The sequence below is a fragment of the Passer domesticus genome, chromosome 6 (assembly GCF_036417665.1).
Source record: "Passer domesticus isolate bPasDom1 chromosome 6, bPasDom1.hap1, whole genome shotgun sequence".
Lineage (NCBI taxonomy): Eukaryota > Metazoa > Chordata > Aves > Passeriformes > Passeridae > Passer > Passer domesticus.
The window spans coordinates 30,676,198-30,692,512 of record NC_087479.1 but is presented as its reverse complement, the minus strand read 5'-3'; the positions used below and the strand labels follow the sequence as shown (position 1 = coordinate 30,692,512).

At 43.9% G+C, this 16,315-nt stretch overlaps 1 protein-coding gene across 9 annotated transcripts in view; it reads left to right on the top strand.

The window, feature by feature from the left end:
• The first annotated feature begins 14,197 nt into the window (after window positions 1–14,197).
• Window positions 14,198–16,315, top strand: part of MEIS2 (Meis homeobox 2) — a 173,958-nt gene continuing 171,840 nt past the window's right edge. For 4 of the 9 annotated variants that reach the window (XM_064424120.1, XM_064424118.1, XM_064424116.1 and 1 more), the window contains exon 1: window positions 15,295–15,643. In XM_064424120.1, the coding sequence (XP_064280190.1) occupies window positions 15,632–15,643 (12 nt within the window). In that variant the 5' untranslated portion in view covers window positions 15,295–15,631. Of the gene's footprint in view, window positions 14,332–15,294; window positions 15,644–15,962; window positions 16,135–16,315 lie in introns of those variants that run through there. The other 5 variants (XM_064424122.1, XM_064424119.1, XM_064424117.1 and 2 more) reach the window with 2 other exon arrangements.

Below are 16,315 nucleotides of genomic sequence, written 5' to 3'. Positions count from 1 at the left end.
ATGGATATCCCTTCTTGTTTCTGCTGTCAGTATTAGTAAATGTATATATTTAGCTTCACCTGACCCAGCGGAGCTTCATCTGTCATGCCAGAGAGTAAGGCTGGCACATGGGATGTAAAAGTCATTGAAGAAAGGGAATCAGTTACTATATTAGAGTGAGTGTTAAGCAATCAGAATATAAACCCTTAGGAAAAACAAACACCCTGGAGTAATTTTAAATGGGCAGATTACTTCTGGCAGTTTTGTCTTTTGGTTCTGTATTCTTATCAACATTTGAAACCATTCCATTTCAAATATCCGCAGAACTCACAAATAAGACAGGAGACCCAATACTTTATTGATGCTTACAGACAGAAAAATTAAGAAGCTCTGAGTTAAACGGTCAGGCTGGCCATCCTTCAAGCGATCATTCTTTTAAATCCCTGTGCTCCAGCAATTTGCTCTGAGACTTGCAGCTTATCTGATTCCCACTTTTGAGAGCTAAATTCTCTGAAAGAAGTAGATAATCTCCACTGACTATGATTTTATGACAGGATTTTCATTAGCAGGTGATCCTTCTACTGAAGCCAAATGAAGTGAGTAATTATTCTATTTTGCAGTATTGTTGACAACTGAATTTTTGTCATACTAAGCAACACAACACAGGAGATTGGATACTCAATGGAAACTATAATTCTCCTGGGGGAAAAAAATTAAGAAATTATATCTGGTCACTTTACACACACCAGGCCTCCAAGTAAATGCTGAATTGCAAAAAAATAGCACATTCAAAAAGAATATTTATGTGTCTCTTTCTCACTACATGTGCAGTATTTTTCTCCTATGTCACAAAAACTGTAACCACAATTTACAAGTATATGCACAATCAAATTGCTATTGATTTAGCAATGCCTTTCTTTGATGTCCCTTGCCTTAACCTCATTTATAAAGCTGTTTTGCATTATTTCAAACTGTCAATGATTTGTGACTCATGAATATTCAAATCTAATTTGCACTTACCTTTTTTGCATGCATGCTTACTTGTAATTTGTCTCATTTGCCCTTTGTTTTGTGTTTATTTTCAGGTTATTTAGTGAAGGAAACTCTGTTTTTAAAGTAATAGCATCAAGTTAAACACAAGTTGTGTAATTCTCACCTTATATCACTGCAACTCCATTAACTTCCCTAGAGTTTCTCCAGCTTAAATGACGAGAAAGAGGTCCATGAGTTATTTTTTACTGTTTTGTCTTTGTCTATGTGTTCACATCAACACAATTTAGCATGTTTCATTGGAATTGCAATGGCATTATTTAGAATTTTATTCAGAAAGAAATACCGAGATTAACTCTCTCATCCTAGTATTTCAGATTCTAGGGCAATTCAGATCTCCAAATCCGAGTGAAAATTAAGTTGTTCCTCTGACTTAAAACACTTTTTTATCAGAGGAAAAAGAAATTTCATTTTACTTATTTTTTGTGGTAAATCCAGTAGAATAAATCCCCAACTTAAGAATGCAGTACAATAATATACCCCTTCCCAGGAAAAACTCCACCTAACAAATATACTGATTGCAGCTCAGTGGGTACAAAATCCCATTCTTTTCATACTCGTATATCTAAAAAAAGTCTGTTAAGCTGTTAGGTGCCTGAGGAAAGCTGGGCCAAGATATTTGTATGGGTTTTTTTCCATTTATGGAGGATTAGGTCATGAGAGCAGTGACTCTCTCAAATTCTAAGAATCTTGATAGATTTTCTTCGATGAGTCAAGTCTGAAAAAAAAAAAAAAAAACAACAAAAAGAAATTTGCTTTTGAATCAAAAAATATTGTCGTAATTGAGTATTGAAAGCCATTAGCCAGGGAAAGTGATCTGAAGTTTAACTAGGAGCAGGGGGAAGAAAGTCAACGGATGATTTTCCATAATTTTTGAAAGCTGAAATCAACCTACAGTGGCAAAACTGGTTGTTCCTGGGTTCATGCTGCAACCCTAAGTGCAAAGCAGCTGTAGGGGATTCAAATGGCTCTTGTTTTGATCATGTTTGTGACCATACATGTGAACATTAAAGCAAGCAGGATTTTTCTCTGAACAAATATTAGATGTATGCATTTCCTTTATGGACCAAATCCTGCTTCTAATGGAAAGGAAGCAGGATCAGGCTGTCAACACCTGCACAAAACTAAAGTATGCGAACACGGACAGGAATATTTCTTGGGCACTTTTATTATTCATTTAGTCTTCTAAATAATTTCAAACAACCTTTTGGGAAATAGAGCAAGTGTGATAGGTGATAAGTAACACATCAAGAGTAATGAAATTAAAAGCCCAAATGAACATATTGTGAATGACTGAAAACTGTTTGCCTAAGCATTACTTGGTCAATGTTTTGAAGTAAAATTAAGCAAAATTCCTTCATATGATGTGGGGTTCTCAACTGGGAATAAGAAATCTGAGCCCAGAAAATATAACTGCATTCATCCAAGGGTTCATTTCAAATGAATAGTTTCATCATCTCTTCCATAAAAGAGAGAAATATTTCAAGTGTTTATTTTTAGCTCGGCACATGAATAATAGAAATAAAAGGATCCGAGTATTTAATGTGAAGCAATTCTTAAATAAACTCAATGTATGGGTTAGTAATTGCATATCAGTAGAGTTTTGGGTTTTTTCTAATACCAGTACCATGCTTTTAAATGACATGTCTCAGCTGTTGTGAAGTCCAAGGTAGCTGTGTGCCCTGAAACACCGAAGAAAGTATTATCCAGTATGACACATGCCTAGATATGTCTTATTGTGATCATAATATAGCCTAAAGGTAAGAATACAGAACAATCACTTGTGTGTTATTTTTTCAATGCTGTTTATGTTTGTCTACATCAAAGAGAAGCTTCTGCTGGAGCTATTTATATCATTGATCAATAGAACTATTAGTGATGGTTTATAAATGCATGAGAGGAGTTTTAAATTTAGCATGTACTTTAAAAATTAAATCTATTAGTACATTAACTTGATCATGTTTCATCACTGAAAAGCCAGTTCATCTTGAAAAATGCTTTCGAAAATGCAGAATGTACCACCATGACATGAAAGATACTTAAAGTGTCAAACAAAAGCCCTGACTGTGAATCACCAAAGTATGAATTAAAGGACTGATGTTTTCTTGTACTGAGGGTTTACTGGAAGGGTGGAACTGGTCTGTCCACTTTTACTATCATTATGACCCAGCAAGTTAAGTACTTCACACCTGCAGATTTGGCATCCTGCAAAACTGCTGCGCAGAATTCTGTCTTGTGTCCTCCATCCATGTTCTCCTTCAGACATTGGGACTTAGGACAGGTTAAGACTTGATACTGAAGACTGCCGGCATGGAAAACATTGTTGACAGAGATTCTCAGCACTGAGGTGTTTTTCTATGAACTTGTGGTCCCCTTAATAGGTGAGGTGTATGGAATGATTGGCAGCCCTTCTGGTCAGTGAGAATTAAAACTGGTGACATGTGTCTTGTCTTTTAGAGCTGTTTGTTGTATAGTCACAGTGTAGGACAATGTACTAACATTAAAGTCAGTGGTGATTCAGCATTGATGAGTTTTGCTTTTTGAGTTCTTGGCTAATAGTGATAGGAAAATCATGGTAAGTAGAAGTATGTAAATGCAGTAAGATAGTTAGATGTACATTTTAGACACAGGGCCTATTATTTGGAATTCAGACCAGCATCTGCCCTTTAAAGCCATTACCAAGGAGAATATCCAATCTAATTCACCATAAATAAAAATTCCTAAATCCTTTTATTCTAACATGGAAAACACAGTGATGTCTGAGAACTTATTAAGTCTAGATGTTGTCCCTCAGTGTCTTCTTTATTCTCCTGTGGGGACCATTTTCTTCTGTGAAATTGGGATCTTCTCTGCAGTGTTACTGTGAATCATCCTGCTCAGACTGACAAGACTCGAATGGAATAAGATTTTCGAAATTATGAGCAACAGAGGGAAAAAAATAAAATTAGAACAATCATGGAGGATTCACCTTCATAAAATTGTATGTATTAACAACTCTGTTCCCTAACTTACCTTATACCTGAGTTTCATTGCCTTCCATTAGTGAGGTAATTAATTTAGCAGGAGAGATGAAAGGAGTTAGAGATGATGGCAGACATGGGTGAGAAAGAAGTCAAATATAGGTCTGTAATGGTGGGCAGTAGGAAAGTGTTTTTGACATGCATTTTGTAAATGTTAAGAGAGCACAAGAGATTGAATACAGAGGAGTGTGAGATGTGATACCTTTTCTACTGTTTCATCCAGGGTTGTGTCCTGGTTATTTATAAAAGGAAGGGCAAACTCCTGCAATCCAAGGCAATATGTCTAATCTTCTTGTGTATCTTTGACCACTTACAATGAACGGTAAATCTAAAACCTCCTAAACTAAAATTCTTCCTGCTTGGGTGGAAAATATATATATACCTAAGGCTTTTTAAGAGAAATATTGTACCCAAGAACTCTTTTGTGAGCTGGGAGTGTTGTACTGAACCTCTGGGGCAAATGTTTGCATTGAATTGTTGAAAGAGACTGAGATTGGCAACGCCACCCTGCCCTTGGCTAATGAGCCTTCCCCGAGAGAATATCAAGTGCAATTACCTTTCAGGGAATAACAACATACCAAAGAACCATGGACCCTGCAGAGAAAAACGAAACACACATTCGTAGGTAGAACCTGCTATGAATCAGCATTAATTATCCAATAGAGGGAACGGGGCTGCAATAAGTCTCAGTTCCCAACTCACACCGTAGATCACAGCAAATGTGAGCTACTTATAGAAAAAACATTTGCAAAGTTCAGCTTGCCCTAACCCCCCTCCTTTCCTCATACACTTCTGAACTTTGGTTGTGCTTGCGGGTTGCACTTCTGGGACAACTTCGCCGACCCACGGTTTGGGGGTGACTGAGAGGCAATAAAAGAGGGCTGGTGGCAGTGAGTGAGGCTTCCAAACGTCAGCAGTACAGTGAGGCTGAGGCGAGGACTCATTCCAGGTTTCACAGGTGCCGACGTGGCCGAGGACGCCTGGCTCCTCTCAGCAGTGGTCAAGGAGGTCGGGCTACAGGGCGGCAGCCTGCCCTTGGCTGCAGAGCCGGGGAAACCGTCCCCCCACGGCCGGTGGTCCCAGCAAAGACAAAAAGGGAGAACTGTCCCGGGAGACGGGCTTTTTGCTGCGCACATTCCTGAGAAGGAGAAGGTGGCAGAAGGCGGGAAGGCCGCACATTTCGGGTTGAGCTAGTGGGAAAACGCGCGGAATTGCCAGCGCTGAAGAGGTGCGGGGGGTGCTGGCCGGCGCCTTTGTGCGGGGCGCGTTCTGCGGAGCTGGCTCGGCCCGGCGGCGGGCGCTGCGCGGGGCGGGCGCGGCGCGGAGCGGACCCGGAGCAGCCGGCCCCGCGCAGCGCCCGCGGAGCCCCGCGGAGCCCGCAGGGCCCGGGCGGCTCCCCGGGGAGCCGGGAAACCCCGCCGCAAACTCTTCGGACGTGAAAACGGCGCGGCAAGGGGCCGGCTGCTTTGCTGAAAACAGGCACACGTATATTGAGTTTGTCAGGGATCATAAAATGCGAATTGATTATTCAAACAGCCATTGATTATAAAAGAATGCTTACTGCAGCAATGGGAAAGGTTAAAAGGAAATTGACCCTCTGCGTACGTGACATAAAGTCATTAGGTAAATGAGATATTCATACGGGGTGTAATCAAGGTCATGCTAATTTTATTTGCGGTATTCGACTCAAATCTAGAGCTTCGTTTGGGGACAGCAAATTATGCCCACGGGAAATGAACGGCCAGGTAGACCACAGGTGCCGTGTAAAAATCCCAAAAAACCCCAGGTAAATAAAAGCCGAGTAGGGAAATAAATTGCCCTAAGCCCCGTGTCCATGATGAGCACTAACCCCATGCCCAGCCCCAGCCCTGCAGCGGCCGCGGGGACGGGCCGGCGGCCGAGGAGCTGCGCGCAGGATCGGGGCTCCCCGCAGGGGTCTTCTCACCTCGCTGCTCCCGGGTCCCCTCCGACCAGGGACAGCTGGGACTGCGAACAATGTCAAATCCTCGCCTCTCCCAGACAGGATGAGAACATGTAAAAAAATTAGATTTATTTATGCACATATTTATCCCCTCTAATTATAGAAATTAATCCTCTTACTTATGACTAAAAGGTAACGTCTAAGGCGTCCCTTTGATGTTTAACAGCATCATTTGTGGCTAACATTCCAACTGATTAAGGAATAATTGTTGTTAAATGCTTTACAAGTGGATAGTGTTTAATTGAGAGGCATTCATAATTTTACGGCTTACCACAAAATGAAACGTAATTAAAAACGCAGAAACTTCCAACTGATTTTGTTCCAATTATGTTTATTGTTCAGACTAATTACTGCACAAGACGGGGTACTTTTCCCCATGTCTAAATGGCACACGCTTCCCAAGGATACCCTTGCAGGTTTTTCTTTTCCAGGTACAGGCTTGGGACGGCTTTCTGCAGCCTCCGCTCTCCCCACCCCCCTCCCCATTATAATTAAATGCTCCAGCCTTTTCTTCTCTCCCCCATGCAACACCTTGGGATGTGAGAAAGTGATGGCAGCTTTCTTCCCTCGGAGCTCGAAGTAATTGTAGAAGGGCTGATGAATTTCTTGAAGAAACACTTGCCACACACTGAGGAAACCATCTCCTAGCAGGATTTTACAAACCAAAGTAAACAAAGCACCCCAGGGGCGATTTCCTCCTTTTGCGCAGCGTACTTCTCAATTTACCTCAGAAGGGATCACAATCACATACGAGAGTTACAACAGAAATCATACTTGGTTTGGGAAACATATTCTGTACAAGAAGCAGAGAAATTGAAAGTGTTCAAAGGAAGGGACAGTCATTAAAATACCTGCCAGGCGCGCTGCCATTCCCTTAACTAACCTTCCTTCTTTCCCGTGAACTCAGAAATCTCTTCAGCATCTATTTAAACACAGATATCCCGGGGGGAAGGAGGAGGGGGGGGTGGTTTGCGGAAAGGGGGAAGGGAAAGAAACCAACCCACATACCCCTCAGGTCCATCTCACCAACACCTTTAAACACCCTCATCCTCGGAAAGGAGGGGGAAATAAAGTTACTTGCCTAATTTCACTGTTCTATCGAAGGTAGTTTATTGTGCAAATTGACTTATTTATTTATTCCTGAGTTTCTTTATCCCTCAGCTGGGCTCCTGGAGAAAATTAGAGAGTTGCCTGAGATCATGCTAATAAAAAATCACTGCTTACAGTTAAAGGGAATAATCACATCGATCAGACCCTGATAAAATAGGGGCGGGGGGCATAAAATGCCCAACAGTGCTTACAGTTTGCTTTTTTTCCTTTGGGCTCCAAATCGTTAGGAAAGGATCACACACATATTTATTGCTCCTTTTGTCTCCTTCTTTCTAGAAGGATTCAAACCCCTGCGCGTGTGTGCGTGGTTCGGGGGGTTGTTGCTCTCTTTTGGAAGGTTGTGGCACTCACAGGTGTGCATTGTCTCGTCACTGTAACCCTGTACAATTTCCCAATTCTCCTGGAGGGTTTAATCTAGGTGTGAGAGTAGAAAAGTATTTAAATTCTACTGGGGAAATAAGCGGGGCCGGGGGAGGGAGGGGGAAGGGGGGAGGAATTCCCTCTTTTGGCGAGTCAGAAATAGCCCAAGCTTTCTGAACGGATGTTAAAATTGGACATAATGGAGCAACACCTCCTTTTTTTTCCTGCTTTCCTTTTTCTTTTTCTTTTTTTTTTTTTCCCCTCTTCAGGTATGAGTCTTGAATCCTTTTATTAAACTGACACAGATTTCCAGAGATGGAGAAAAGGAGGGGTATCCGAGGTGGACATTTTATGTAAATGAGCAAATCCAAAATGTATTACAAATCCACTGTAATAAAACTGACAGTTTTGACAGTATTGACAACATAAATATATGTTGGAACACAGCACTTTCAGACACTTAACCGATGAAGCAATAAAAAGATTCGACTACAATATTTCAAATAATCGACATTGATGTTTTGATACATCATTTTTATACCTCGAATCGATCTATCACTCTATGACCGGTCAATTTTAAGTAAAAATCTGCTGCAATTATTTACGCTATTGCCAATGACGACCTAATAACTGTTTTCAATTAATTACAGCAAAACTAAGCATTATGAGGACTAACCGGCCACATATTCCATTGTATGGCATTTCTTGTATGGAGAGCAAACACATATATGTGTATTGCATTCTCTTTGTGGGATCAGAAGAAAGACATACAAAGACGATCACAATCTTGAGGGGGGTGGTGGTGGAAATAAAAAGCAACCTCTTTTCGGGAACACACCGCCGGCTCTCACCATGTACTTCTAGGAAACACGCTATAATATTTTGTCAGCTCTCTCTCTGTGCAATACCCAACCGGGCTCTCAGGATTTTTTTTTTCCTTTTCTCTTTGGGCTCTGTACTGAATCCCACTTCAAACAATGGGCCGAGCAGTTCTTGAAAAAAAAAAAAAAAGGAAATTCATGCTTCGAGTGATTGCCTGTGTGTTGTGAGAGTCTCCGGATCATTTCAAAAGAGGTAGGAGTATATTGTTCTCTCCGGACCGAGAACTCCAGTGTAAAAATGAAAGCACTCCTCTTCTGGAGTTTTATAGGCAGCTGGAGAACAAAAGGGGATATTTTGAGTGAGCTAGAGCAGAGCCCTGAGCAGAGTTTGAAGCTTTTGTGGATTCTCTGATATCACACTAAAGCCATTTACTTTGCCCTAACTGTCCTTTTGGTTACCATGTTATACCGGAAAGATTAATTTTTTTTCATACTTTGGGATTCTTCGAACAATTGCAAACTAGATTTTTGACTATCCAGTGCAAACAGTATTAGTGGGAAACCCTGACAGGTTGGTGATTGCTTTCTTCTTTTTTCTTTTTTTTTCCCCCTCTGGTGTGTGATGGAGATACACGTCGACTGCATATGGTCTCCACTTTTACAAACATTCCACTTTTACAAACATTCCAGCCTAAGTAACATAATTTAAAAAAAAAGAGTCTCATCTCTTTTACTGTAGTGCTTCACACCCACTCGCGTGACACAAGCCGGACAAACGCGAAGGGGTTCATCTCTATGCCCCTTCCCACGGCGGGTTTCGCCCCTCAGGGATGGAACCCGGCACTGGGGTTGCCCCATCAGCGTCCCGCGGGAGCCGCCGAGCCGGGGCCGAGGGCTGTGCGGCGGGGAGCGAGCCGCGCTGCCGGCCCCGCGGCGGCTGCGGGCTGGGCTGGAGCCCCGCCAGATAGCGCTAGAGGGCTGCTGATGGATGGAGCGGCCGCCGGGGCAGCGCCGCGGCCCGCCCGCCGGGGCAAAGCGGCTCCGCAGGGCAGGACCAACGCCGAGCCCCCGAGCGCTCTTCTTTCGTGCGGGCTTGGGGCTTTTCCCTCAAAAAAAAAAAAAAAAAAAAAAAAAAGAAAAAAAAAAGAGGGGGAAGGGGTGGAAGAACGAGTAAAAAGTAACAGGTAAGTAAATGGACCTCCTCCTAATCCAGCTCCCAAAGATCTCAGTCATACCGCAGTCGAGGTCAAGAAAAGTTCACCGTGATGGGCTACCATTGACTTTCAGGACTAGAAAGATTTTCGACAAATAATAATACATTACTGAAAAGCGAAGTACACCACTGGCAGACGGGGGGATCAGGGTGAGGAGCTAAATGAACCCAGTGATCTGCAGAAGCTAAAACGTGCATGATTTCACAGGGGCACCCGAGATGGGACCTCGAAAGTCTTGCAGCTGCGGGAAGTCGGAGGCGAATCAAAGAGTGCTGAGACGAATAAAAAGTGACTGAAGTTGTAAAAAGCAACCGTAAGGGCAAAGGAGAGTGTGGTAACGAGCGGGTTTGGGGGTCGGAATTTAACTGAGGCACAATCTTGATTATAAAAAGAAAAAAGGCACTACTTAAACTCCACACTTCGCCTTGCAAGGAAAATAAAAAGTAAAATTCACGTGAATTTCACCACGGTGTCACGATGATGTCCCGCGTCCATATTTTAAGAAGAAGATTGCTTTCTTCATTAATTACGACACATTGTCTAGTATGATAGTTCGAGATAAAAAGCCAGTTCGAATATGCTAAATTTTTCACTGTGTTCCATGCTATCCTTGACCCGTCTAAGAGGAGTTTTGCTTTCAATTGCAGTCTACGTGTTACCGAAGACAATGGCATCCTCCAAAATACTTGAACTCAGCACACAAACAAACAAACATTGAATAAAGTTACAAACAAGATTAAGGTTCAAGTTTTTTGTCCCTGTAGCAAGGCGTCAATTGTCCTAACAGATGTAGGGACGTTAAGAGGATTTAAACCATGAGAATTTAATAAACCAGATTAGCAATAGGTGCTTTCCACAAGTGCTAAGAACCAGGAAGTAAATCTAGCCTAAATTACCCATCAGACCGGAGGATCACCTACAAGGAGAGCTCAAAATTTCCTAGAGGGTACAATAGGATTTCGTGCAAGCATGGCTTGTTTCCCGCTAAAAACTTTCTATTTGCATTAAATCTTGGGATAGGAGCACACGCGCGTGCAAAACAGCGGTTTAAGGTCTCCGCTGGGATTTATTCTTGAAATCTGAAATATTACCTGTTGTGCCATCCGCTTTTGCAAGGCTGTGGAAAAAGAGAGAGAGGGAGGGAGAGATGCAACGAGCAAGCAAGAGAGGCATGTCTCAAAGCCAGCAAAGGACTAAGATGCCACACTTCGGAAAGGCTGATTGAAAACAGACTCTTCTTAACTTTTAGAGGATTTTCTCTCTCGCTCCCTCCGAGGGCTAAGAAGCCGATTTGGGAGTTTGAAGGGAATAGGTTTCAGCATCCATATTTGTTCTGGTGCACTTGTAAAATGCGATTTGAAGAGGATCTTTAGCCCTCTGATTGTCTTTGTATTGTTTTTCTTGAAACGGATCTTTTGCCCTTAATGAATCCCCACACAGCTGGACAGCTCCTGCTCGGACACTGAGAGCGCTAACCCCAAACTGACCCCAATTTGACACCACAAGATGAAATTTTACCGCCTGTTAAAACCATTTCCAGCCTCGGCAAAAGGAGCTGGCGGTTGACTGAGATGCACTTCCATACCGGACACCTCATTTCTCTTTGGACTTTTGAGCCGATCTATTAAAAAAAAAAAAAAAAAAAAAAAAAAAAAAAAAAAAAAAAAAGGAAAAACCAGGCACCACCCCGACTCGTATCTATCTCACACTTTTCCTGAAAACAGCCTTCGCCCTGAAAGTGATGCAGGATTAATGGAAATTAGCGATTTTAATTTTTCCGAATTACTCTTTTTTTTTTAATCTCACTAGTTGGGGGGGGGGCGGGTGAAAAAAAAAAATCACCTAAGTATGTGAAAGCCCTCACCCTCTGCACGCACGTATCCCATTTTCTTCCGAGTTCCCAACAGCATCTTTGTTAGTAGATGAGTACATTCACTTAAGGGCGCTAAATTGAGATCCCTTTTTAATGGCTAAACTGTAGCGCTTTATAAACCACGCTCTCTGTGTGCTTTAATCCACTGGGATAGTGATGAGGAAAAAGGCTTCAACTCTTTTCAAGTGGAAAAAAAAAGACACAGGAGGAACATGAAAGATCTTAATTTACTATATGAAATTTCACTTTCTATCAAGTTAAAATAATTTTTAAAAGTTGGTCCCTGTCCCAGAATACAAACATGCACAGCAGGGCAAAACAACGCAGGGGGTTAATTAGTTTAGGAGGGGGAAAAAAAATTAAACAATTGAAAGGAGCAGCATTGAACACTGCACAAGCCTTTGGCTGCTTTTTTTCAGCTTTGATTTTAGTCTGTTTTCTCAGAATTTCTCAGTAAGGGCAGATGAGATCTACAGAGACTTCTGTGAAAAATAGAATTAGCAAAAAAAAAAAAAGTGATCTAAAATTATATTCTAAGCAATAAAATTATTTCTTCTATGGGAGCCAAGCAATCTAACTTTTTTTTCCGAGAAGAAAACTTATGAACTTCTCTTACAGCTTGAGGACTAAAAAAATTCATGGATCCTTAAATGTAGCCAGATTACTTTTGCACAGCCAGTTTATAAGGAAAGACCTCTTCTTTGGTGATACTGAAACTATTTTAAAAGAGGCACATCTCTGTATCTCAAGAGACAAGGCTCTGGGTTTGCACTGCCACGGTTAAAAAACAAGTTTGGAAGCTACAAATATTTGAACCACGTCCTCTAAGCTGGCTGCATCACAACCAAATGATTCCATGCAAGTTGAGAAATCTGGCATCTTTGGGGCACGGGAGGGGCGGGGGGGGGGGGAAGGGACGGGGAAGAAAGAAGGAAAAAAAATCCCAAATAACATTCACCGATGACTAGATCTCTAAAAAAAAAAAAAAAAAAAAAAAATCTGCTAGAAAACTACAGCTGTAAAAGTAGGAAAGGATTTGCATAACCTACTGCTCTGTAGGTCTCCGCGCACCCAAAGGATTAGCCAAGCATTCATTACCATGAATATCTTGAATTACGTTACCGATTTATACGACAGAGTATAAAATACTGCACAAGAAGACTGGCTTTTTCCCTGCGAACTGAATTGACTTAACCACTGCTTGAAAGAGATCTACATACTAAGGGCTCTTCTACTCACCTCTCTTTACAGTCCCGTGAAAGTCAGTCACAGCAATTCGGTTGCTCTTAGGACTAGCTTTAATCTTGGAGGAGATCCTCTAGGAAAAAAAAAACAACCCGTGTCTGCTCTCCGGCTTCTGGCGGGTTTTAAGCAGGGTGCAACTCTGGCTATAAGTAGAAGAGGGACTTTTCTCCGTATTCCCCTCATATTTGTAAATACAGCCCTGCTCTGCAGGGCTCGGCGCTAGCGGAACATGCAGGAATGCCCACTGGCGTTTGTCAGCTCTCCACACTATCTTTCTTTATACGTGAGGGCTGATTTCCCGCAGACATCATTGTTATGATGGCTCATTTAATCAAACTGTTTAATTGCTCCGGTAATCACTATCATCATCACAGGTACTCAATCATTCATCATTTTGGAGGGGTTTATTGACCTCTGGAGCTCATTCCCTTTGCCTATTAAAATCAGGCCAAATATCTATAACTACCCCTTGAGTCATTTTCTTAAAGTTAAAAAAAAAAACCCAAACCTCTGAAAAGCATCGTCACCACCACGAAAAGCAAAGCAAACCAAAATCTAACGGAATAATATATTTTCTGCCGTGTATTTTCAAAAGCCATCTATGTATGAGGCCACATTCACAAACGGGTACATAATCATTGATAAATTCCACTATTAACGGGATAGTCTGTTTTAGATTTTATGTGCAGGGGACCGTGAACGAGGGTGGGGGGTTGGGGAGGACAAAACTGCAGCAATCGATAGTTTGACCATCGCTCCTCCCCTAAACTTCAAGCATCCCCCATGATTGATGATCCCGGGTAGCTTTGGTAATTGACTGCTCTGAGGTAAGGCATGGTGTAGCTTCAGCGAAGTGATTGGGCGAGGGAAACTCACCAAAATTAACGCGCGCGTGTGTGTGTGTGTGTGCCTGTGTGCTCGGAAAAGTTCATTTGGTACTCAAGGATGGGGGGGGGGGGGTGCATCATCTCTCTTAATTTGCTAAATAACCCCACTGTAATTAGCACTACCATTAGAAGGCATTACCGAGCTAATACTCCAGCATACATTCCACAAGCGCAACGTCGACAAACGGCAAAGTCCGGCAACACACACGTAAACGCTGCGCTCACCGCCGGAGCCGCTCGAAACGAACATGCAAACAGAAATCTACATAACATCTGGATCTCTCCTACAAAAGACTGAGCATGACTTTGTTTTTAAGCCCTTTACAAAGCCTGGCAGCCTAATCGCAAAACTAAAAGGGATTTCCCCCTCTTCCCTCCGCCTCTCCCCGCCCTCCCCCCCCCTTCAAGACATCCAGAGCGTGTTTGATAGCAGCGATCACTTAATGAAGAGCGGTGCCCAACACGGTTTGAACGAGGCGTTCTCTCCATGCCCCGGAAAATTAATTTTTAGCAGCAGCAGCAGCAGCAGCGGCGGCGGCGGCGGCGGCGCAGCGGCACCATGAGCGGCCGGCGGGAGGCGGCCCGGCTGCCGCGGCGGCGGGCCGGGGCCGGGGCCGGGCGCGCGGGCCCTCAGCCCTCAGGCTGCCGGGGGCGCAGCAACTTCGCGCGGCCCCCCCGCGCGCTGTAGCTCGCGGCGCCCCCGGGCTCGCGCGGCGCGCGCGGCAGCGGCCGGAGCCGGCGACCCGAGCGAGCGGCCCCGCCGGACGCCCGGCAGCGCGGGCGATCGGAAGGTATTCTGTCGCTCGAATAACCCGGCGCAAACCGACCCGGGGCCGGGCTTCTACCGCACTTTTCTTCTCGCTCTCTGCAGTTTCCCCTGCCTCTCCCCCCTCTCGCACACACGCACTCTCCCAGTCCTTCCTCCCCTGCCTCCCTCCCTCGCTCCCTCCCTCGCTCCCTCCCTCCCTCCTCCCTCCCTCGCTCCCTCCCTCCCTCCCTCTCGCTCGCACGCTCGCTCGCTCCTTCCTACACGCCGTGCTTCGCTCGGGGCAGGGGCTGCTGCGCGGCTCCCCCCGCGCGGCGCCGCGGCCGCCCCGCCGCCGCGCTGCGCATCCCCGGCGCTCCGCCGGCTGGGGCGCCCCGCGCCCGCGCCCGCCGCCGCGCCCCGCCGCTCCCCGCCGCCGCCGCTCCCCGCCGCCGCTCCCCGCCGCCGCCGCCGCCGCGCTGCAGGACTGGCTATGGCCACCACTACTTCCGGGTTCCGTCACTTCATTCTCCCGCCGATCAGCGCCGCAAAACTGAGCCTCTTCTATAAGGCAGCCGGCAGCCAACCTGCCAACACTTACTGACACTCACTCATCCCAGGGAGTGAGGGAGAGAGGGAGACAAAATACCTGCCGGGAGGAAAAAAAAAAAAAAAAAAAGGAGAGAGGGGGAAGTCCGGGCTTTACAAACTATTCAATTTTTCTTCGCATCTTTCCCCACCCCCCTTCACAGTACTTTGAAAAAAACAAAACAAAACCAAAACCAACAACCCTATAAGCGATCCTAAAAGGCAAAACCCGAGCACGGAGTTACTGGAAGAAGAAACCGGGGTTAAAAAGATTCCTCCTCTCTTCTTCATCATCATCAACCATCATTCATTCACTACCTTGACATTCCCTGGCTTTGATTGACAGCTGGAGTGGCAAAAAGCCATGAGACACGACAGTTTGGTTACATGTGGGTTGCTGACGGGCCGATCGTAACCTTCAGTTTGGGGGCTTGACAATTTTTTTTTTTTTTTTTTTTTTTTTTTTTTTTGCGTAGAGAAAGAAAAAAGAAAAAAGAGAGACAGAAAAAGGAAAGAGAAAGAGACAGAAAAAAAGAAGAAAACACAGAAACTCATCGTGGTTCTTGACTGTTTTTTATATATTGTTGTTATTGTTGTTGTTATTACTATTATTTACCCATATTGGAGGATAGGAGAAGTCTATAAGTGGGTTGCAAAAAAAAAAAAAAAAGGAATCTTCTTCACTCTAAATCACTTTCTTTGCTGGACTGGGATATTAAATATACGACACATCCAGGAGTTTATTGGAGCGCAGACTGATGGCGCAAAGGGTAGGTTTAAATCTCCAACACTTACCTATATATAAATCCTCTCTTAAGAGGGGCCTGTCCGATTTGCTCTCCTCTGTTGCTGATGATGATGGCGGCCACTATTAAAAAATAGCAGCAAAAATTATTCGCTGGCTTTTTGTGTGTGTGCATGAGTGTCTCTGTGTGTGTGTCTCTCTGCAATTGTTCCACGCTTTTTTCCTCTCTCCTCTCTAGCTTTTTCCCCAGCAGCGCGAATTCCCTGCTCTCTGCCTGCTCAGTAGCACGGGTTTCACAGGGGAAAGCTTGCTGCTGCTGCTGCCGCCGCCGCTACTGCTGCTGCCTAGCAAAGACTAAGAAATACATATGTGTGTCTGTGTATATACGAATGTATATATATGTATACACATATAGCTGCTTCTCTTTTTTTTTTTTTTTTTTTTTTTTTTTTTTTTTTTTTTTTTGTCTCTGGCTGTGACAAGGACAAGGGGAATTGCCACTAAATAATGTTTCTGGTAACTTTCAGATTATTTCCCCCTCTATCTACCCTCCTCCTCTCTATACACCCTACCTTTCCTCTCTCGTTTCTAGCGTTGATTTATTTCTCTAGTTGGTTTTGATTCTGCTTATTTTTTTTCTTCTTTTCTAATGCAGAGTAACTCTAGTTTCTCTCCTCCGTTTCCTTCCTTTTCATCC